The sequence below is a fragment of the Metarhizium brunneum genome, chromosome 6 (assembly GCF_013426205.1).
Source record: "Metarhizium brunneum chromosome 6, complete sequence".
In the NCBI taxonomy this organism is placed as follows: domain Eukaryota; kingdom Fungi; phylum Ascomycota; class Sordariomycetes; order Hypocreales; family Clavicipitaceae; genus Metarhizium; species Metarhizium brunneum.
In genome coordinates this window covers 478,309-499,445 of record NC_089427.1, presented here as the reverse complement: position 1 = coordinate 499,445, position 21,137 = coordinate 478,309, and the positions used below count along the sequence as shown (strand labels likewise).

Genomic DNA, 21,137 nt, shown 5'->3' with positions numbered 1-21,137 from the left:
GAAGTTGGGTCTGTGTGTGGTTGTGTGTTTGTTGCGGTTTGTCTTTTTTTTTTTTTTTGGAGAGGGGGCGAGGAAAGGTGAATCGAGCTCCCAGCCTGCTTCCAGTCCGGATAAGCCACCGACTCACAGGTCCAGACTGGGCTGCAGTGCGGCCCGGCCCAGCCAGTCTGTGTGAACTTGTCATGGCTGGACGCCACGAACCAGGACCACGGCTAATTTTGTCACTGCCTGGATTATGGTACCACGTAAACTTTATTCAGTGTCGTTGCGACAAGCACGAGTGTTCCGCACACCCTACATGGTGTATAGGTGGTGAGAACCAAGAGGGCGGACAATAATAAGAGCACATTGGCACATGACCGCAGCCGACGTTCAATTATCAAGTGTGAAATGCATCATTATTCGCTACTTTTTATTTTCCCCTTTTCCTTCTCTACTGGCCCTTTTTCTCTCTGGCCTCCTTGGCCTTCTGCTTCCGTTTCCTTATCCAATTCTTGAGCTCATTGACCAGTCCCAGCACCAGCGGCACCCCTACGGGCCCCAACAAAGGCAAGTAAACCGCAATCTTGTGCTCGTCTGGAAAGTACAATTGCCCAACCATGCTCTTCTCGAAAAAGGCCCTCTCCGCCTCCTCCTCGGCAACCCGTGCATGCAACAGCCCTTCTGGTCCACCCAGGTTGGCGCACGCCTGCTCCAGGTGCTGCAACGAGCTGGAAACGCCTTCGGCAACACTGCGAGGAATAGATATCGAAGGCAGGCTGGGCGACAGCCGCGCCAGAGAGCCCAGAGACGACGAAGCCCGAAGGAGCAGGTCCATCGTTCGTACCCTGGCAAGAGAGGAGAGCCGCAGCGGGAGAGATCCAGACTGCGGCGTGCCAAGGAGAGTCAGCAGGTGGCCGCCAAACATGAGCAGAGGCTGCTTGAGGGCATTTGCCGAGACGTGCTGCTCGGTAGGGGCCAGCGGCAGGAGATATACGGAGCCCCATTGAGGAATCATCCACGACTGTGAGTTTTCGACCTGGGCACTGTCAGATCCAATGGTTTGGTTGCCGACAAAGATGATAAAGTTGACCGTGGGTGCGCCGCCAATGGATGGTGAAAGGGGCCACTCTGCGGCATTGATAAACGACGCCAAGTGCTCCTTGTTGAGGATTTGTGATTGCACGCCAGGCGTGGCATACAGTTGGACCTGCGTGTCAATGGTAAAGTTGTGAATGGGTCCCAGAACATCCAGCATTGGCTTCATGTATTCGTTGATGGCTGCATCGATATCCCACGTGTTGGGGGTGGCACCGTCGGTGAAGAGAGAAAAGCTCAGGTGGTAGGTAGGAGCATAACGCAGCGACCGGGTTGTGCGCTTCTTCAACGATTCTGCCGCCTCTTGGCCGAGACCGTGTTGCCTCGCGGTAGACGACATGGAAGACGTGGACAGCAGATACGAGATGATGGATTGCTCCTCGGAAAAGGTAGACTGGAGCTCATTGGCCATGTATGCTGCCAGGGCGGACGAGGCAGAGTGTAGAGAGGGGATCGAGTTGGGAGCATAAGTCATGTCGAGCACGGCCGAGTGCTGGCTTAGCTGAGCCGAATTGGCGTCGCCCGGAGTCAGATTGATGGTCAAGGCGGAATCTGCATCTTGTCTGCTCAGGTTGGGGGGTTTTGTGTCGCTTTTGGGACTGAGCTTGAGGCGTAAATGGTGACCGGGGAAATCGTTGAGGTCGTCGAGGGCATGCTGTGTTAAGCGGACGAGGTGCTGAGCTTCTTGGTCGGCAATAGAATCGGCACGAACAGAAATCTGCAAAGGAAACGCAGGGCGGCAGGCCTGGAAAATACATGTCAGAAGCCGCGTCGCATACAAGGAGAAGCTCTGGCAGAGTGTCGAGAGGGCATGCGGATGCAGACGTACCTTGCCGTCAGCCCATTGCAGCATTCTCTCGAGAGGCAAATCCGCGCGGTAAATTGACGTCGTCTTCCACCATATCGGCAATCCCAAAACGAGCACGATGAGCCAGAATGACAGAATGACATGTGTACGGCGTCGGGTGTGGGCGGGTTTCTCCGGAGGAGGCTGCTTGGCGATAGGTTGGGCGGCGGCTTCCTGCGCGGGCACGGACGCGTCTACTGTTATTTCTGAAGCCATTGTGTCCGATCAATCAACGGCCGTCTTGGCTCAACGTAGAGTATGGGCGTTTCGAGGATGTTGGCGACGGTTTGCGAGTAGCGGCAGGGAGAACAGTTTGTCCTTGGGCGCACCAGTGCTCGCGCTGGCCAAGTTGCAACTGTCGCAGGCTGTTCTGCCTCTGTACACTGCCGATTTCCAATGTCCAGTGTCGTGTCAGCTCTGGTTCCGGCTGTTGGTCGGTATAGCCGCCAGCAATTGGCAGTTGGCCATTGACAAAGATTCAACTGCAGATGGCGTCGTGAGATGACACTTGGAGCTACAGCCTTGCACCGGCCCCACTCGAGGTGTTCAAGCAGCCGTCAGTCGAGCCTGGCGTGCTTACCTAAGTAGACTACCCTGTACACCAGTCGACATGCTGGTGCCACGCGAGCTCCTTGTGGCAGCCGGCGGGTTGCCTGCGGGCTGTTCCTTCCGTGCAAACACGAAGTGCCTCCTACTGCCAGGCTGCAAGACACCAACCAATCCAGAAGCGCCAAAATGCGCATGTTCGATGTCAAGCGACTGGTGGTACCGGGCACAGAGCATTGAAACTTGTCATCTTCATCACCGCCGCATCCAGACACGTACGGGCTTTGCCCGGGACGGCATGTTCACCTAGCTTCAGCAACCATTCGCACTCTCTCTCACCTTACCCCTGGCCCCGTCTGTGGCCCGTCGACCCGCTCCCATAGCTCCACACCTCTTGGTCTTGGTCGAGCACCCTTTCCCATGGACCGAGGCATCTTTTTAGCGCCCCAAGCCACGGACAAGACAAAGACGCCAGCCGGATTTCGGGGTTCCTTGCGCGCCGCAAGCACGTCGCAGATGATTGCATCGAGTCTTGGCGCAAATGGCATTGCCCAGCGAAGCCAGGGCCACAGCGCGGCCTGGCGTGGCGCAACAACACATCTCGTGGATTCCACCGCAGTCGCATACTCGCGTTCCCGTTCTCTCCTTCAGCCGTTTCGTTTCCTCGCTGCGAGCCATCCGGCACTGGTTACACACGCCGCTTGAGCCGCTTTCCCCAGGGACCCCGACTTGAATATATGAACTTATATGCAGACGTCAACAACAAGCCAGAGCGCTCGTGGAATATACAAAGCACCCGTCACCACCAGAAAACACAACGGCATCCGAGCCTCTGTTGGCACCGCCGGAGTCTCCATTCCATGCCAATCTTCCGCCCCGGCTTTGTCTTTTGAGCCGCACTGCCCGCCCCCGTCTCTGGCCCAGTCGGTCGACTCACTACGCTTAGCCTCACGACAGGCGTCGTCTCAAACTGCGCATTGGTCACTGCCATCGGGCCCCATTCTCGGAGAATCCTTGCAAGCTGCAACATGATAATGCCGTTTTGAATGCGGAGTAGACTGAGCTAGGAAACCATTTGCTGTAGCCCCACGCTTCAACCGCAGACTCAGAGAGCCAACAGCCTCGGCTCAACTCCCGCTCAACATCGTGCCCGTTTCATTGATCCTGCTGTATGACGTCTGCAGAGCGTTTTCTTTTCTAATTACATTATTGACACATCGCGATCCTTGACCTTCTCGTCCATGAAAGAAAACTGCCGGTTACTACGCCCTTTCGCCCTTTAGATTCCCAAGCCAACGTTGCAAAGCACCTTTGCCTCCATAGCAGGTCTTTGAGGTCTTTGTCATTCGTCCACGATGCCACGTTCGTCTCTCCCATCCTACCTACCGGCTCTGATACATCCGCCATATGCTCACTACGTGTTCCAGTTCCTCTTGCTGTGACGATTCCGGCCACAGCTGCAGCATTCGCCTACGTCAACGCCAAAACTTCCCTCTGGTACGACTACCTTCTTTTCAAATCAGCTTTCAAGTCAGCCGGCCGCGTCTTTCTCCGCCAGCACCGTGGCAATCTATCCGTCTTCCACAACCTCGAGGACCGGGCCAAGCACCCTTCCACAGCCAACAAGGACCTCCTCATTTTCGAAGGCCGCCATCACACATATGCCCAAGTTTATGACAAAGCTTTGCGTTATGGAACGTGGCTGCGAAACAATTTCGGCATCAAGCCAAAAGATGTCGTGGCCATGAACTTTGAGAACTCGGATACCTTCATCTTCGTCTGGCTCGGACTCTGGAGTATCGGTGCCAAACCAGCCTTTATCAACTACAACCTTACCGGCAAATCGTTGGCACACTGCATCAAAGCATCCAAATCCAAGATTTGTCTTATTGACCCCAGCGTGGCTGCCAATCTGACGGAGGACGTGCGGGCCGACCTCGGCGACGTCAACTTTGTCATATTCACGCCAGAACTTCAAGCCCAGGCGACGGCCACGTCTCCCGTTCGCGTGCCAGACTCGGAATTGGTCGAGGACGACCTGTCCAACTTGGCCATCCTGATCTACACCTCCGGAACGACGGGCTTACCCAAACCCGCCGTGGTGTCGTGGGCAAAGGTCATTGCAGGGGGCACCATTGTGGAAACGCTGCTTGCCCGTGGAGGCAACGACATCATGTATACGGTTAGTCTCCCTGTCAATGATTGACGCGCCGCCGCCTTGACACGTACTGACAAGATGCAAAATGCTGTGTCCCGCGTGTAGTCTATGCCGCTCTATCACTCCGCAGCCTCCTTGCTGTCGTTTTGTTCCACCATGCTCGCCGGCAGCACACAGGCCATCGGGCGCAAATTCTCCACCAAGGTATTCTGGACCGAGGTGCGAGAGTCCAATGCCACCATTATCCAGTATGTTGGCGAGACGCTGCGCTACCTCCTTGCTGCACCACCCCAGTACGATGCCGCCACTGGCGAGTGCCTCGACAAGAAGCACAAGGTCACGGCAGCGTTTGGCAACGGCCTCCGCCCCGACATCTGGAACCAGTTCAAGGACAGGTTCGGGGTGGACACGATCCTCGAGTTTTATGCCGCCACGGAAGGCCCCTTTGGCCTGTGGAATCTCAGCCGCAACGACCACACGGCGGGCGCCATTGGCCGCAGCGGCCTCCTCTACGGCGGCTTGCAGTCGCTGAGCCTGTCGCTCGTGGAGCTGGACTGGGCGACGGATCTGCCTAAGCGAGACGCCGAGACGGGCTTCTGCACCAGGGTCCGGCCCGGCGAGCCCGGCGAGCTCATCTGCAAGCTCGACCCGGAGAACATCTCCCAGCGGTTCCAGGGCTACTACGGCAACGAGGGTGCGACATCGTCCAAGGTCATGCGCGGAGTCTTCAAGCCAGGCGATGCATGGTTCCGCACAGGCGACGTTACTCGGTGGGACGCAGACGGCCGCGTGTACTTCATGGACCGTATCGGTGACACCTTCCGCTGGAAGTCTGAGAACGTGTCGACCGTCGAGGTCAGCGAGACCCTCGGCCGCCACCCCTCGGTCCGCGAGGCCAACGTCTACGGCGTCGAGCTGCCGCACCACGACGGCCGCGCAGGCTGCGTCGCCATCGCCTTCGACAAGGCCCCCGACAAGACGGTGCTCCGCAGCCTCGCCTCCCACGTCCAGTCCACGCTCCCCCGCTACGCCCAGCCCCTGTTCCTCAGGGTCCTCAGGGAGGTCGGCGGCGCCGCCCAGACCACGGGCACCATGAAGCAGCAGAAGCACCTCCTGCGCTTAGCCGGCGTCAAGCCCGGCAACACCAAGACCGACGGCGAGCTGTACTGGCTCAAGGGCGACACCTACGTCCCCTTCCAAGACACCGAGTGGCAAGACCTCCAAGCCGGCCGCGTCAAGCTGTGATTTGACTCGCTGGACCGCAATGCATCCCATGCCTGCCTCCTGCTTACATCATTCATAGAATTTTTGGTCCATCATTACTCTTTTTTTTTTCCCGCCCTTGTTCATAGCCCTTGTTCCCCTTTCCATTAGCATGAGCTTCAAATACGTGCGTGCGGTAGCAGTGTCTTCGAAAGCAAATTATGTCGTTGGACTAGATTTTCGAAATAGACAAGTGTGTTCTTTTGCAATGCATCTAGATAACTTCAAGTTGAATTGCGCTTCTTTTTTCCTTTCCTTTTCTCGTGGTGACCTAGGACCGGATATAACCACGTCGCCATCCACCTGGCTTATACAACACCACATGTAGAATTTCATGTCCGGGACGACAAAGAGTTTGTCCTTGACATGCAAAAGACAATATATACGTAAAGTACGTTCCTAAATAACAACACATCATTCCCTTCCATCCATTTTTGCTTCATAAATGTTTGCCGACCCAGCTCCGTCACATCGTTCAACACACGTCATCAAGTCATTGCTTCTATAATGCTTCGTAGCAGACAGTCTTCTATCCATTAAGCACTCCAAAGGCAAGAGTACGTAACGCCATCCATCGCACAGGCCCAAAATAAGCCTAGGATCCCGCAATGCCCAGCCCTACGCGTTGTCCGCTTGGGCCGTGTTGGGCTGCCCCTCCATACGCGGCGCTTCCGGGAGGAGCCAAGCTGGCCGTGCCGCCGGTACCTGTCCTCTCGCGCATTCTTCGTCCTTCCATCAAGCCCCTGAGGCCTCGCTTCTGCAGGCCGATGACACTGCTGAGCTCGCCGTTCCAGATGAAGCTGTGGTCACGGTCGCTGCTATCAACCTCCGATCCCCATTCCGAGCCGCTCATGCTCGCCGAGGCGGACATCTCCCCACTTGACGGGCGACCAGACTTCTGGACGCCTGTGTTGATGCTGAGGCCAGATGTCGCAGCAACCAAATCAACGGCGGATTCGTTGGCAGTCGTGCCGCCCAGGGAGAAATCCGATACCAGAGTCGGCGATCCAACCGGGTCGGAGCTGCTCACAAAGAAGTTGGGGTTGAGAGACCCGTCGATGCCGCGCCCACCGCCAGCAGCCATGGCCGTGGCATTGAAGACGGCCGCAGCATTTCGGCTGTCCAACAGCCCGTGTAGACGCTCAACTACGGCTTCGAGCAAACCGTCGATACGGTAAGGTCGTGAGATCTGCAGGAGCGAGCATAAAATTTGGGGAGTACACAGCGGTGAAGAGGGTGGTGGCAACGAGCTCGTATAGAGGAAGTGCAACAGTGCTTGTACGGTCAGATAAGTATGAGGGAGATAAAGGCATCGTGGTCTTGTGTTTGGTGGCAGTGATCGGGGGGTTGGAGCAGCGTTTACGGCCGCAGGATTGATATCGTCACCTTGTCCAGTCGCACCGGCTGCCGCCGCGACGCCTAGAGACCCAGCTACCGTAGTCGCCGTCGAGAGCATGCTGGCACCACTTGAAGAGCCAGGAGGTTGTGTTGCGTCCTTGGAATTAGGTGTTATGGTCAGAGCAGACGCACGGAGAGGGTTACTCGACAATCCCGACCGAAGTGTGACAACATCGCTTCCATCCTGAGTAGCCGTACCTTCTCGCAAAAGCTGGACGAAGTAGGGTCCCCATCTGCGTGACACTATGCGAGAATTGACCGGTATTCTCTCTCCACCAATGCACAAAATGTCCATATCTGCCAGCTCGCGCATCGCCAGGGCCTTCTCGCCCAACTCCTCGCTGGCTCTTGAGTGAAAACGACCGCCAGCCGTGTACCCCGCTTTGCGCGTGAGGCTGAGGTTAGGTCCAGAATACGGACTGCTCGCGGATATGAAACCAGACATTGGACTCGTCTTACGAGGATTGTCGTAGAACCCAAAGGCCTCCAACTCAACCATGCACACGTTTGAGAAGTTGATGCGGCGGTGATTATAGTCATCGACAAGGCTTCGTTTCCGGTTCCCCAAAATGACGAATGTATTGCGTCGATTCCATAAGACACCTCGATTCCAGCTTCCCTGGCTGAATACACTGCCGCCGGCGTCGATGCGACTCCATGTTAGTGTTCGTAGATCAAGAGCCCACAGCGCGTACTCTTGCTTCGACGACGTTAGATACGTCCCGCTCACGACAAAGTAGGTGTCAATTACACCGCCGTTGGGGAATCGTAGGCCCGGGGGTGAGTACGTTCCTGACATGGGCTTCTCCACCAATGTCCCATCGGAGGACCGAATTTGCAGTTCAAGCTTGACATCTAGGAAGTTGTAGTTTGAGTAAATGAGCATAGACGAGCCGGCCTCGCGAGCCTCTGGGCTCATGATGCCAGTCCCGTCCCCTCGCTGCGAGCCATTCGGATACGCTTTGCCAATCTTGGCGGTAACAGAGGGGAGGAGAGGAGCAGCCACGCTGCGATATGCGCCACAGCTCTTCCCCAATGGTTGCGTAGAAGTCCATTTGAGGCTCCGTAGGTTGAAAACGCTAATCTGCTCGATATAATGATTCGCGCCGTCCTGCCCGCCCACAATCACCATTTCCGCACCACCAGATCCGTCGATATTGATACCAATTCGGCCTTCGTTGGGATTCGAAGATGACGGGTTATGTTGTAAAGCCGCTAGCGGAGCTCGACTCGAGGAAAAGGAAGCCGATGAGGGTAGTATACACGCGCAATGGGCATATCGACCCTGGGGTGCGTCTTGCGCTGGCAAATATGTCCATTTCCGAGTTTCAACATCGTAGATGTATATGTCAGACATGACGGAAACCTCGGGTTGCTGTTGCTGGTCCGCTGTTGGCGCAGTCTGCGTCGGACTAGAGGCGGGAGACATACCACCGTAGCAGACCATCTTGGTATCGCCCAGACCACACATGGAATGAAAATATCGAGGCGGGGGTATGTCTCCTCCAGTTTCCAGTCTCGTCCAGTGGCGTGAGATGAGATCCAACTCATAAAGGTCAGCGGTCAAAGGGGCGGGTCGACTTCGAGAGAGAATTCGTCCCCCAAATACATAAAGTTTGTCTCCCAGGATAGTAGTAGTGGCGCCGACAAGTGGAGGGGGTTCCCGGCCGGTGGTGCGATGAACATTACACATTAACCCGGACAAATGTGTCGAGGGTCCCTGGGCAGCCGTTCCAGCCGGCCTTGCTCCCTGGCCAATGGCTGGTGATGGGGTGGCTGAGGCAGGCCCATTACTTCGAGGCGTTAATCCGTCTCTATTGTCTTCGTTGGCATCATGTTTAGAAGAGCTCGCCATGCTGCCCATGCTACTACTGATATCCGGGTGGTATTGGTCCTGGGCGGAATGTATTTGGCCCGAGGCCGAGGCCGCTGCACCAGCCGAGTCCATTGTACTTGCACGGGTGTCTATTCGCGACTCAATCCGGGGCAGCTGGGGGTATTCCCCGGAATCGTCCCTGCCAGCTGACGACGGCGTGGCAGCGTCCGATTCGGGTGGCGTCTGCGGAAGTGGTTTTTCAAGACTGTGTTTGAGACTCGGCTTCCTCGCAGGCTGCGGCGGCCTGGATGTAGGCGAAGATGACCTCCGGCCATCCGGCAAAGAGTGCTGGTTTATTGAAGACACGTTGGAGGTAATTCGACTCGTCAAGTTAAGCAGAGAACGTTTGCGGGTGAGTCTCCTCGCGGGAGAATTTTGCTGAGCAGCTCGATATACTCCAGAGTTGTCTGGGCTGGCACGGTTAGGTATCGTCGCGTACCGATCGTCTGGTTCGGCCTCGGATGCTGAAGAAAGCTGGCTACTGGCACGAGATAAAGAAGGTCTCTGTGAGAGAGTCAGTCCTGGGATTAGAGCCATGTTGCGATAAAAGCTTTGCTAGGCAACACTCTGCCAGAGCAGCAGAGTGCGCCGAACAAACACGGAGCTATGCTATGTGATATGAGGTTGGGTTTCGAGAAGAAACAAGTATAGTGGAGAGAGTACAAGTAGCCAAGAAGAAGAAGCAGAAGAAGAAGAAGAAGAAGAAAAAGAGGTAGTCGAGTTCAAAACAAAAGAGACGGAACCGCGTGGCTAGCTAGGATTGATGACAGCTCTGGGATGCTTCACGAGCGACGATCGTTTCGGCTGTTGCATGAACCGAAATGGTTGGATACTGTTCCGGTACTACCCTCATGTCCTTAACAGAGAGGCACATGGCACGAGAAGGCTGCAGCTGGGATATATGCCAAACCATGCCGTTGGTTGCCTTGACCAAGAGAGATGAACAGGATCAGGCCAACGTTATTGCGGGCGAAAGCAGACCGAGCCCAGCCGTCTTGGCGAGGTCGAGATCGGTTGGACCAGGATGCCGAGCTTGGACTTGGAGTAGAACAGGCAAGGAAGGCAGCCGGGACGGGACGACAGAAGGCAAGGTTGACGGGAAGGAGAGAGGACGGGCGGATGTTTAAGAAGACAACGACAAGGGTTGTGTATCACGGAAGCCGTTGAGCACAAAATCAGGACGGGGAGCAGGGGAGCATGGATGATGAGGGCATGGGTCTGCAGAGAGGGAAGAAGCAGAAGAAGAAGTTGGCCGAGCGAAAGCGGCAACAAGCAACCAAGGCAAATCAAAAGGTGAGGCAGCGAGGCTGATGCGGATTCCTAGACTGCATCGTGGCCATGGTGGATTCGCGGCCAAACAAGGTCGACAAGGCTATGCGGCAATACAACAAGGAATATGCGCACATACATGCAGTAGCTTCAAGGACTGGATGGAGACAACCAGACTCTAGGGCGATGTGGCGACTCGAGAACAGCGCGAGGCAGAGCAGACGAGTTGACGAGCAGGCGGGCGCTGGGCAAGGGGAAGACGCAGAGAGGAAAAAAATGAGCTCGAGGACTCGTCGTAAACGTGGATAATGGTCCGACAGGGCGACCGGGTTCTGATGGCTGGGGGAGGGTTGAGGGGCCTGTCAAATCAGCGAGCGGCGCCGTTTCGACAAAGAAGCCGCTGGTTGAAGCCTGTGCTCCGTGTGCTCGGGTGCGTCTGATGAATTGATGTCGCGGGGAGGGGGTCTGGGGGTCTGTCAGTCGCCCATGATGCGCTCGTGCTCGTGCAGCGGCGCGCAGCTGGTGATGCCATCTGTGAGCTGAAGCGGCAAGCCAGCCGACAAGTCCACGATATGAAGGGGAACGCGGTTGCGCCGCCACGCACCACCAGGTGGGCCAATGGGCAGCGCCAGGCTTGGTCGCCTCGTTTTGCTGTTTCAATTGTCGAGCTTGAGGGCCAGATGCACAGACGCCAAGCAACCTGGCAACTGGGACGCTGCACAAGAGGGAAAGAGGGGGGTCTCGCTTCCTGGCGGGGGGAAAGTGCTTGTTTGCGGCCAGGCGGCTCAGGGAAAGAGCGTCCATGTGGGTTTACGGAGTACGTGATGGTACATGCATGCACTGCATGTGGGAAGTACCTAGGTGTATGCATCCAAGTACATACATGTACTGGTTGCAATGCAAGCATGCAGGCCAGCCAGGTGGGTGAATGGAAAAGCGACGGGCACATGCGAGAATTGGGAAGGATTGCCGACTTGTACGGAGTACCAGCATTTGCGAAGTCATGGGAGGAAGAAGGAAGGAAGCTTGGAGGTTTCAATCTGACAAAGTGGCTCGACCTTGCATGCACCCAGGTCCTTGGCCAATATTAGAAGGCATGTACTCCGTACGGAGTACCGAGTACTTAGTACACAATGCATTCTCACATGCACAAGGTACATGCTCGCCCAGGTACCTGAACTAGCAGTCACCGTGCATGAAACCCCAAACGACGACATTGAACGATCCCCAACAATGCGCGCGAGCACGGCAAAAGCTGCGACCAGCAAACCGCCGGCGCACATGTACATACATGTACAATTGTACGTGTCCATGCAGCAGAAGATGCGTCATGCCAACGGGATAGCTATACATACTACTACGTACATACAAATCGGCTGCAGGGGCAAAGGCGCCGCCGCCGCACCTTCATGTGCCAGCGTCACAGCTGCCCATGCGCATTCTTCTTTTTCTCGCCCTCGCAACGCATGTACTCCGTACCATGGCTAGAAATCCCCGGGAGGAGGGAGGGGAGCCGCCACGGCCAAGTCGAGTCGCAAAACGTGTGGTTCGTCCGATGTAGTACGGGCAAAGGAGCAGAAAAGCCTGAACAACGAAAACCACTCCCTCACATCGTGTGGCATCATCGACGTCATGGCGTCTACACCATCTGCGGCGCATGTCCAATGCATACATTGGCGGGAAGAAACCAAAAAAGAAGGCATCTTTGCCATGTCAACGGCATGGTATCTAATCCTCCCAGCTTGACTGTTGGGCAGCCTACCCAGGTAGCCAGGGTCACCTTGAAAAACCACCCCTTGAACCCGGACAACATCCCCCCTACCTGACACTTGGGATAGGGCATCCTATTTCGGCAAATGCCCAAGCCGCCAAGGGCCGGTAGTTCTTGGGAAACACGACATCAAGCACGTCACAGCAGGCACCCCGTCCGGTTTCTGCCAGGCGATCAAGAAGACTTGGTAATCATTCAACGCTCACTACCTAGAGTTTTCTAGCCTTCCGTCTCGTAGATGACTCCCTCCTCATTATTTCGCGACCACGACGCCGACGAAGGCTGGATTTACTTTTCAGGCACACGTTTTTGCTCATGAAACGGCGGTGTCTGGGTATACTTGCAACCAACAGCTTGCGATAAAAATCTGACTCAGACTTGATTTTTGCCTTTCATTATTTTTCTTGTTTCGGCCCTCACACTTTTTTTTGCCTGTCTGTTGCAAAAAGTACAGCACGCATCCTCGCCTCACCCCCGTTGACGGATTTAAGCCTTGGGGAGAGCAGTGTATCGGAGGTAGGGCTTGATGATGCGGAGGTTGGGGAACAGCTCCTTGGCCTCGGGGTCCTTGACGCTGTTGGCGACGATGACGTCCTGGCCAGGCTGCCAGTCGATGGGGGTGGCGATCTTGTGCTTGTCGCCGGCCTGGAGGGAGTCGACGATGCGCAGCACCTCGGCGGCGTTGCGGCCAGTGGAGGCAGGGTAGGAGAGGATGGTGCGGATGGTCTTCTTGGGGTCAATGAAAAAGACGGATCGGATGGTCAAGGGGAGGGAGTTTCTATCGATGTTGGTGGGGTCCTGGTAGTCGATCCTAGGGAAAGAGTTAGTCCTTGATGGGTGGTGATGGTTGGTCATGGTGGACGACGACGGCCCGCAACTTACATGTCGTACAGGTTGGACACGACACGGTCGGGGTCGGCAAGGATGGGGAACTTGACGTTTCCGCCCGTGACCTCTGCAATGTCCTTGATCCAGGTGGCGTGGCTGTCGGTGGTGTCGGCCGACAGACCGAGCAGCTTGACGCCGCGCTTGGTGAAGTCGGGCTCGAGCTTGGCAAAGGCGCCGAGCTCCGTGGTGCACACGGGCGTGAAGTCCTGCGGGTGCGAGAAGAGGATGGCCCAGCTGCCCTCGATGTACTTGTGGAATTCAATCTTGCCGACGTTGCTGTCGGCAGTGAAGTCGGGGGCCTTGGAGCCGAGACGGAGCGTGGTGGTGTTGGCGGCCATGGCGAACGTGTGTGTGTGATGAGGTTGCTATGTGCAAAGGGGAAAAGCAAATGATGGAGCGAAGCAGAAAACAAGATCGAGAGCCTCGATTTCCGTGTGGGACGAGGCCGGCAGCACACCCTTATATACCCGGATTTGCAGCTTTGTTGCGGCGATGGCGTGCCTCACTTGGCCCGTCTCGCCGTCTCGCTTTGCACAAAAATCATGACGCCAGCCTACCCCCAGCCACGGCTGCGTCCAGCTCGTCGGTACATCGCAAGCACACCTGAATTTTGCGACGCCAATGAAATGCAAAGCTCCAGCAGCCCGTACGCCACAGCTCGAATGCTGAGAGGAATTTAGGCCAGATGTTTCTGCTGCCCCTCCACACTTGTCAAATGTCGACGGTTCAGTGTTGCTTTCCCCTCCTCGTCTCCGCCGCCCCAGGCAAAGCTGCCCCTCATTGCCCCTCATCCTCATGGTGTTTTTGCTACCAAATATCCTTATGCTCATGAGCTAGCATGTTTAAACTCCATGTCGTGCTATTGCCTTTTTTTCTTTTTCTTCTTTTTTGGTCTTACATTGCGCACTTGAATTCCCCTTCAGCACTCATCGCACACATCAGCTCCCCCAATGTCTCCTTTTGTCACGCCATGCACCTCCTACGCACTTGTCGTGGCCGGCCCAACGCCAAAACCATCGATTGCGTGCTGTCCCCCAACCCCCATTGGCCCAGCGGTCTCGATTCTGCCATCCCAGCCTCGCTGACGCAATGGGCCAAGGCATCTAGCCCCTTGTCCCAAAGGGGCCAGACGGCTGGTGACAAGTGAGCCGGCTCGTCGGCGGCGTGGTGGTTCGGGGAAGCACGCCATTGCTGATCCGACCTCCCGCGAGTGCCGCTACGTTTGAATTTGGAATGTCATTTTTATTTTGTTGACGAGACCAGGCCCTAGACTGCATTTGCTGCGGCTGCTGCACTTTGTACCTTGATTGTCATGCGGTGGTTTTGGTCCTTTTGCTGCGTCCACGCATGCCGAGTTTACTCGAACAAAAAGTACTCCGTAAACCAGCAGGTATCCCGATGGTCCGCGTCTAGTGCCGATAAATAGACACAAAGGCTGCCACGTTGAGCCCACAGTCTATTTACCACATAGAGCGACCTAGAGTTATCTAGTGTAATGGTCGGGTACAGGGTAGTAAAAGCGCAGAGCACACGATAAACTCTAGTCTGTAGGTGAGATGAAAATGGACTTGTCAATTTCTTCAATCCATTTCTAGTGCAGGCACAGCAGGGTACGGCCTAGTGGAACCCATACCATGTGTCGGTCGGACAAACTGGACCGCGACAACTTGATACCCCGTGATACAGGCATCTCTTACTTAATTCGTAAAAGCAGCGGGTTGATGATTTGAAATAAAAATATAACAGACAACACACTGCCTTGAAAAACTAAAAAGGAGTCTAGCAAACGCTAATAGTAATATCCAAATACTATTTTTTTTGTTTGATCTTCCTGTAAAGTACTCGTAAAGGCACCACTTCACCAGGCTGATGATTAATAAATCGTATCCAAACATGAATGAGACGCAAAAAAAGAAAGTCCAGATGCTCATCTGGAAGCGACCACGCCAGGAGTCGAACCTGGAATCTCTAGAGAAGCGGACAGATAACCGAAATCTAGCGCCTTAGCCATTAGGCCACGCGGCCGAAGTATATCCGCTGTGGAACTAATTCCCCCCAAGAACGTTTCAACGGTCCCGCAGCGGATACCGCGCTTCGACACCGTTGTACATACTGCGTAGATGTGCACTCATCTCATGACGTGGCCCTGCATGACGCCAATGGTTTGTATTTCATGCGAAACTCCGCTATGCCCATGCTCACGCTGGAAATCATGCTATGCCGAATTTGCCTACGTCTAGATATCCCCCGAAAATGAAAACACAAAACGGTACCCTATTCAAAGAAACAAAAGAAATCAAAAACCACAGGTATCCTACCTCCGCCCCTTCTTGTAGCCACTTCGCACAGAGACATCGTACGGATCCGGATCGCTCTCCTCAGTGGCCTGCTCGGCATCGGCGTCGGCGTCGCTCGAACGATCCAGCTCGCTCGTTTCGACGTCATCCGTCGGCGAGGCTGCTTCTCCCCGCGACAAGCCCATGGTGCGTTCGGACCACATGGCGGGCGATTCCGGGAATCTGCCCATGCCGGCTGACTTGCGCATGGGCCTCGCAAAGTTAAACTCGGCAACGGCATGATCATCGAGGTTTGCAGGCGCCTTGTGCTGGGGCATGCTGATTTGACTTTTGCTGGACCTCTTGAGACGCGGTTTGCGGTGGGCCCCCTGCGCACGCGACAACAGCTCAAGGCGTTCCTCGGCTGCGGTGTCGTCATCCGTGACGCCGATATCCAGGGCGGCACGGAAGCCGGGCATGGTTTGGACGCTGCTCCCCGATCGGCGGCGTCGACGCGACGGCGGCGGCTGGGATGTGCCGTCGCCCGCCGCGGATTGTCCGGCAACCGGCGTGGGGGACTGCGAGGCAATCGTGGGCATCATGTTGATTTGCATCTGGCCCATCTCCGTCGTCAGCTCCCGCAGGTTCCGCTGGCTCTCGGAGAAGACGACGCGGGCGCGGAGGTGGTGCACGGCACGGTCTAGACAGAGTTCAATGGCGCAGCGGTCTCGGATGCGACTCAGCCGCGGCCAGGTCGCGCGTTCGCCGAGGGTGCAAGAGCGCAGCATAAAGTCGACGGTGGGGTTGCTCAGGAGCTTTGGTAGATCGTGCATGGCAATCTCTGGCAGGATGGTGATGTCGCCAGAGTACTTTTGGCTCAGGATGGTTCGGCACTTGGTCATCAGGTTGGGGAAGATGCCCAGCTCAGCCATGAACTGAAGCCGGTGCAGAGCTTCGTCCCTCGCCAACGCGGTGACGGCGTAGGTCCAGTCAGCGTCGTTGGAGCGCGAGGCGCTCGAGGCCGGGGCCGTCGGCCTGTTATCTTGGGGAAGAACATTGTCCTTGGACAAGAAGGGAACCACGTGCGGATTGACCTGACAGACAATGAAATGGTTCACGTTGAACATCTCGGCCAAGCGGGTCATGGGCAGGTCATTGTCGACGGAGCCGTCAATGAACAGGTGAGGCGTCGGTGTCCACGGGTGGTGCTCGCCGGTGACGGGGTCCTTGACCAGCAACGGAGACGACGTGTATACCAGCGGGAGCGAACAGGACGCGGCAACCGCGGACCAAATCATGACGTTGGGTGCCGTGACGTAGTTGAGCAGTCGTGGCAGTTCGTAAATGGACGCTGTGGACACGCAAATGTTCAGGATGCGGCGCGTGCGATTGTAGGCTTCTTGAAACGTAATGTCCCCCAGCAAGCCGCGCAGGACCCGGGTGAGATTCTCAATGTTGGACCAGCTGCCTTCTGTCAAGAGACGTCGCATGTGGCCCAGCATACCGACGTTGCTGTCCTCTGCTTCGAAAACAGCCAAGTCACCGTAGGGAAAGTCTCGTATTAGGTCGGGAATCTCCTCGTCCGTTTTGGTGCACATGACGGCGCACACGATGCTCCCTGCGCTGGCGCCGGATATAATGCGCGGCAGCAACTGTTGTTCAAACAATGCCTTGAGCACGCCAATGTGTGTCATGCCAAACGTGCCTCCGCCGGAAAGCAGCAGGGCGCTGCGACCGAAGCTCTGACGAGAGAACAACATGCCGTCTAGCAAATCTTTGTTGTGGATGGTGTGGTGGTCCAAGGCGCTCTGGGCGACAATGGCGTCAATCGTCTCGATGGCCGACTCGACGTAGCGCTCTATCAGCTTCTTGGTGCCCGCGTGGGAATGGCGGTACAGGTCGACACTGCCCATGCCTCCGAGGTCTCGACTCAACTCGGTGCGAATGAGGTGCATCATGGAGCGGATATCGCGGCTGAGACGGGCGTCGTCGAGCGCACGCAGACGCTCTTGAATGAGGAGAAAATCATATTCGTCAGACACCGTCTCCTTCTTCCACTTGTCGTTGCCTTCGAGTATATCTAGCTGCTCGGCGGCTTCCTTCCACTGCGTGTATGTATCGGCCTGCAATTCGAGGGTTAGGCGAGTAAGACTAGTGGCGGCAATGACAGAAATAAAACATACCGATTTCATGTGAGCATCAAGGCAGGCCTTTGTTTCCTCCAGTAATCGAAGGCGCTCGCGCTCCTCCACAGTCAGGCCATCCTTCCAGGAAAGGAGTGCATTGTTAGCGTCTCGAAGGGTTCTTGATACGACCTTCCGAAGCCCTCCACGCCCCCCGGTGCCTTTGTGAGATGAATGCTGTTCTGATTTTGCCTCGCTTCGGGGTACAACTTGGGCGCCTGGAGGAGCATGGAGGACAGAGGCGCGGCGTGCTTGCACGAGAAGATCAGCCATTGCAACGTTTCTCGTCGGCGATGTGAATTTTGCGCAGGGCTGTTTCAATCCATGATATGGTGTGGAGGAGAGGTTATGGTAGACGTCTCGATGGCTTCGAAGCCCAGAGAGAGGACCATGGGATCTTCAATCCGGGGTTGGGCTCGACGCAGGTGGAGTCGTGGGGAGAATCGAGATGATGTTTTGTCAGGTTCGTTACCCCGTATGGACGACAGGTGAAGAAGCGGCAGAGCCGGCAGGGGTGTTTGATGCAGCAGAGGCCAGGATGGAGGAGAATGGACAAGCTGCGGAAACGAGACGCATGTGAGCAGCGCTGAGCGAGTCGCGCGCCGGTGACGCAGCCCAGAGTCTGGTGACCCGGGCGTCGGCACCAAAACGGCAAGGCTCAGTTTCCTTGTTGGACCGATTGATGACGACGGAGATCCGGAGGGCAGCACAGCGTTGCACCGAGCAAGCAAAGAATGACTAAACCATCATCAGAGTATGAGGAAACGTCCTTTTCCTTGCATGTCGCGCGAGTCCAGGCGTGCATCGATGGATGCTGCCCCGCGCCAACTCGCTTGCAGGCATTCCAGACATTGCATAATCCACGACCTGGTTGGCTGCCGCAGCCGCCATTCTGAATTTCTGACCACCTCCCCACGCCATCGCCCTCCACAGCAGATCATCCAGCCACGTCGTTGCCATCGAGGATTTCACCACCTAGTCCTCTTTCCCTTATTTATTATTATTATTTTTTTTTTTCAAAAGACAACGTCACAGCCAATCCAGAGATGTATATTCCCATTTTTGTGGAGAGCAAACGCGTGCCACTATGACCAAATGACCCCGGATCAGTACCATTAAACAAAGCCCAACAGAAAGTGGTCAATTAAACCTCGCTCCTTTCATGAGAGTCCCCGATGCTGCGCCACCACATCACCAGCCTCCTGTGGCTTAAACTTGACTTATTATTAGTCTCTTGACCTCAAATTACTTTTATTGGCTCGAAATTTAATGCTGGCACGCATCTTGTGCATCATCGTGATCCTGCCTTTTTGGTGTTTAGGGTTGTAGGCACATGCCACCCACCATGCAATGCATTGTGAAACAGCGACGCAGGAAAAAGTATCGCCCATTGGTCAAGGCAAACCACCACAAGGATTCTCGATATCGCATGTCTGGTGGAACAGGTACTGCGCACGCGTGAGGTTGTGATTGAACTTGCGCACTCACGAGGGCCAAATTGGGTATATGGTGTATAGACATGTCCGATTCATTTCCCAGCATCGGGGTAGGCGCAATCACTTCGTCAGTGTTGCACCAATTAACTTTTCGCAGATAGTTGAAGAGGACAAGGCACCTGCACGACTAGACTGCTACCTGCACGCTGCTGTTGTCTTGAATACAACCAGGCAATCCCCATTCTTTAGTGTTCCTTCAAGTGGTTCCTTTGAGATAAGGATATCGGGGAGGACAGGAAGTGGACCAAAGAAACTCCGACTTCGTCTTCTCTCGTGATCTCACCCTCTTTATTCAGGACTCTAGGCGTCTAATTAAGCAATGCTACGGGTATGCTCTTGCAACTTTTACAGACTTTTGTGTACATAACGCTCTAATACAGACACCTCAGACAAGGGGGTGGCTTGACATTGTGGCTCCTGGACCATTGAACCTCAGATTGTGCCTGAATTTGGGAGTCAGGTCGTGTATCGTAGAGAGCCCTAGAAGAAAAAAAATGGGCAGACGATGGTACAGATGTCGGGATGCCACATTGTGAACGGTATCAAGACTGAGATTGGTAGTTATAAAAATAAATAGTGTATAGCTGGCAGGCAATTGTATAAACACACTGTGAATGTATTAGCGAGAGAAAAAGGTAACTATCTAACAAGTTATTGAGAATGATTTAACTCGTGTAAGAATAATAGCTAAGGATTTACCAGGTATCACAATTAAGTATCATCTTTAATCGGGTATCTTATACTTTAATCTCATCTGAAAATTGTTTATTCAAAAGCGCTATACGTAACGGGCTAAAACATATCAGAGTGTACTAGGTTTAAGAATTGACCTAACACAGAAGAGCACTATTAGGACTTTGACACTTGAACTGGGACTTCTAAGATTTGACAGGGTAGAGTGAATTGATTGATATAGTACTCCGTATTCGAGTACTAAAAAAATAGCCAAAGAGAAACAAATGTCGGTCATGCCCCATGCCCTCCACCCCTTTACTTCACTAAATCATCCTTCTGCAAAGTCCCCAGGCAATGCCAGTATCCGAATCGATCGCCATATCCTCCGCTGCCAAAAACTTCCTCCAAGAGTCTCGAGTAATAACAGGATCCGACTTGATTGCCCGTATCCTCCACGTCTGTCCTTTGCCAAATCATCTTCCTCCAAGCGTCTCAAGCCGTGACGGTATCCGAATTGATCTTGCATGTCCTCCACGTCTGTCCTTTGCCGAATCATCCTTCTTCAAGAGTCCCAAAACAATAACGATTCCTGACTTGAATTCATGATTGCAAAGACCTCGAAGCTAAAAGAACAGCCGTCTCGGGGTAATAACGAACGGTAATCTCAAAAGCCATACCCAAATATCCTTGCCGAATCACCAGGGCCCCCAAAGGCACTAGTCGTCATCACTATCGGGTGCCTCCCTGGCGGTCGTTAAAAGTTCGTTGAGTTCTTCCCTTCGGTTGATCAATTCATCAAGTTCTTTCTCCAATTCATCACACCCATCTTGAGCCATATTTTGGGCCCAGGCACATCGCGGTATCATCCGATTGTATGCCTCCAATAGCCCATCGTATTTTATCATTTGACCCTCGATTTCATTTATTTTTTCATGGTATTTCCTCCACTCTGTGGTATCTGGCCACAGTCCGCCATTTGCTCTGCAAAGCTCATATGCTTTGATCTGCTCACTTTCTTTCTTCTGCTCCTCTTCTAGGAGTTTCTTATATGCTATGCAACACTCCTTTTCGCAGCGTGCCAGATCAACCTCTTTATGTATTTTTTTGGCAACTGCCTGGGCTCTTTTTTGCCTAGCGATCATGATATCCTCCTGTATATATTCCCTCTCCTGGTTTAGTTTGCGGGCCGTTTTGTCTTCATCTTTTTGTGCCATGGAGGACCAAAATTGCCAGAAGGTGTTTCAAGTATAAAAAAGATATGCTCGGCCTTGAGACTCGTAGTTTGCGTCTTGTTTGTGATATTCCGGAAATTTCTGAAATTCCGAGGTGTGTATGGTGCGAATGTTTGAGGCACGAGCCTGGTGTTGGACGAGGGTTTGATGTTTTCTTCCCCCAGAATGCCTGAAGTTTCGAG

The 21,137-nt window shown here is 54.6% G+C and overlaps 5 protein-coding genes and 1 non-coding gene across 6 annotated transcripts; 1 reads left to right on the top strand and 5 right to left on the bottom strand.

The window, feature by feature from the left end:
- Positions 1-433: 433 nt before the first annotated feature.
- gpi17 (GPI transamidase component PIG-S) lies at positions 434-2,140 on the bottom strand (the record flags this gene model as incomplete). Its single annotated transcript, XM_066131488.1, has 2 exons — positions 434-1,822; positions 1,907-2,140. The coding sequence occupies 2 exons, from the start codon at positions 2,138-2,140 to the stop codon at positions 434-436; spliced, it is 1,623 nt and encodes a 540-aa protein (XP_065987598.1).
- Positions 2,141-3,825: 1,685 nt separating this feature from the next.
- Positions 3,826-5,873, top strand: FAT1 (Fatty acid transporter protein; the record flags this gene model as incomplete). Its single annotated transcript, XM_014685371.1, has 3 exons — positions 3,826-3,832; positions 3,898-4,652; positions 4,734-5,873. 3 exons carry the CDS (start codon positions 3,826-3,828, stop codon positions 5,871-5,873), a joined length of 1,902 nt encoding a protein of 633 aa, XP_014540857.1.
- Positions 5,874-6,486: 613 nt separating this feature from the next.
- Positions 6,487-9,702, bottom strand: ral2 (the record flags this gene model as incomplete). The annotated part of the gene is made up of 1 exon (XM_014685370.1): positions 6,487-9,702. The coding sequence occupies one exon, from the start codon at positions 9,700-9,702 to the stop codon at positions 6,487-6,489; it is 3,216 nt and encodes a 1,071-aa protein (XP_014540856.1).
- Positions 9,703-12,691: 2,989 nt separating this feature from the next.
- Positions 12,692-13,431, bottom strand: PRX1 (Peroxiredoxin PRX1; the record flags this gene model as incomplete). The annotated part of the gene is made up of 2 exons (XM_014685369.1): positions 12,692-13,016; positions 13,088-13,431. The coding sequence occupies 2 exons, from the start codon at positions 13,429-13,431 to the stop codon at positions 12,692-12,694; spliced, it is 669 nt and encodes a 222-aa protein (XP_014540855.1).
- Positions 13,432-15,031: 1,600 nt separating this feature from the next.
- G6M90_tRNA00000104 lies at positions 15,032-15,118 on the bottom strand. The gene has a single exon. It is a non-coding gene; the product is annotated as a tRNA-Arg (tRNA).
- Positions 15,119-15,407: 289 nt separating this feature from the next.
- On the bottom strand, positions 15,408-17,825 carry TGL5 (Lipase 5; the record flags this gene model as incomplete). The annotated part of the gene is made up of 2 exons (XM_014685368.1): positions 15,408-17,492; positions 17,553-17,825. The coding sequence occupies 2 exons, from the start codon at positions 17,823-17,825 to the stop codon at positions 15,408-15,410; spliced, it is 2,358 nt and encodes a 785-aa protein (XP_014540854.1).
- Between the last annotated feature and the right edge of the window lie 3,312 nt (positions 17,826-21,137).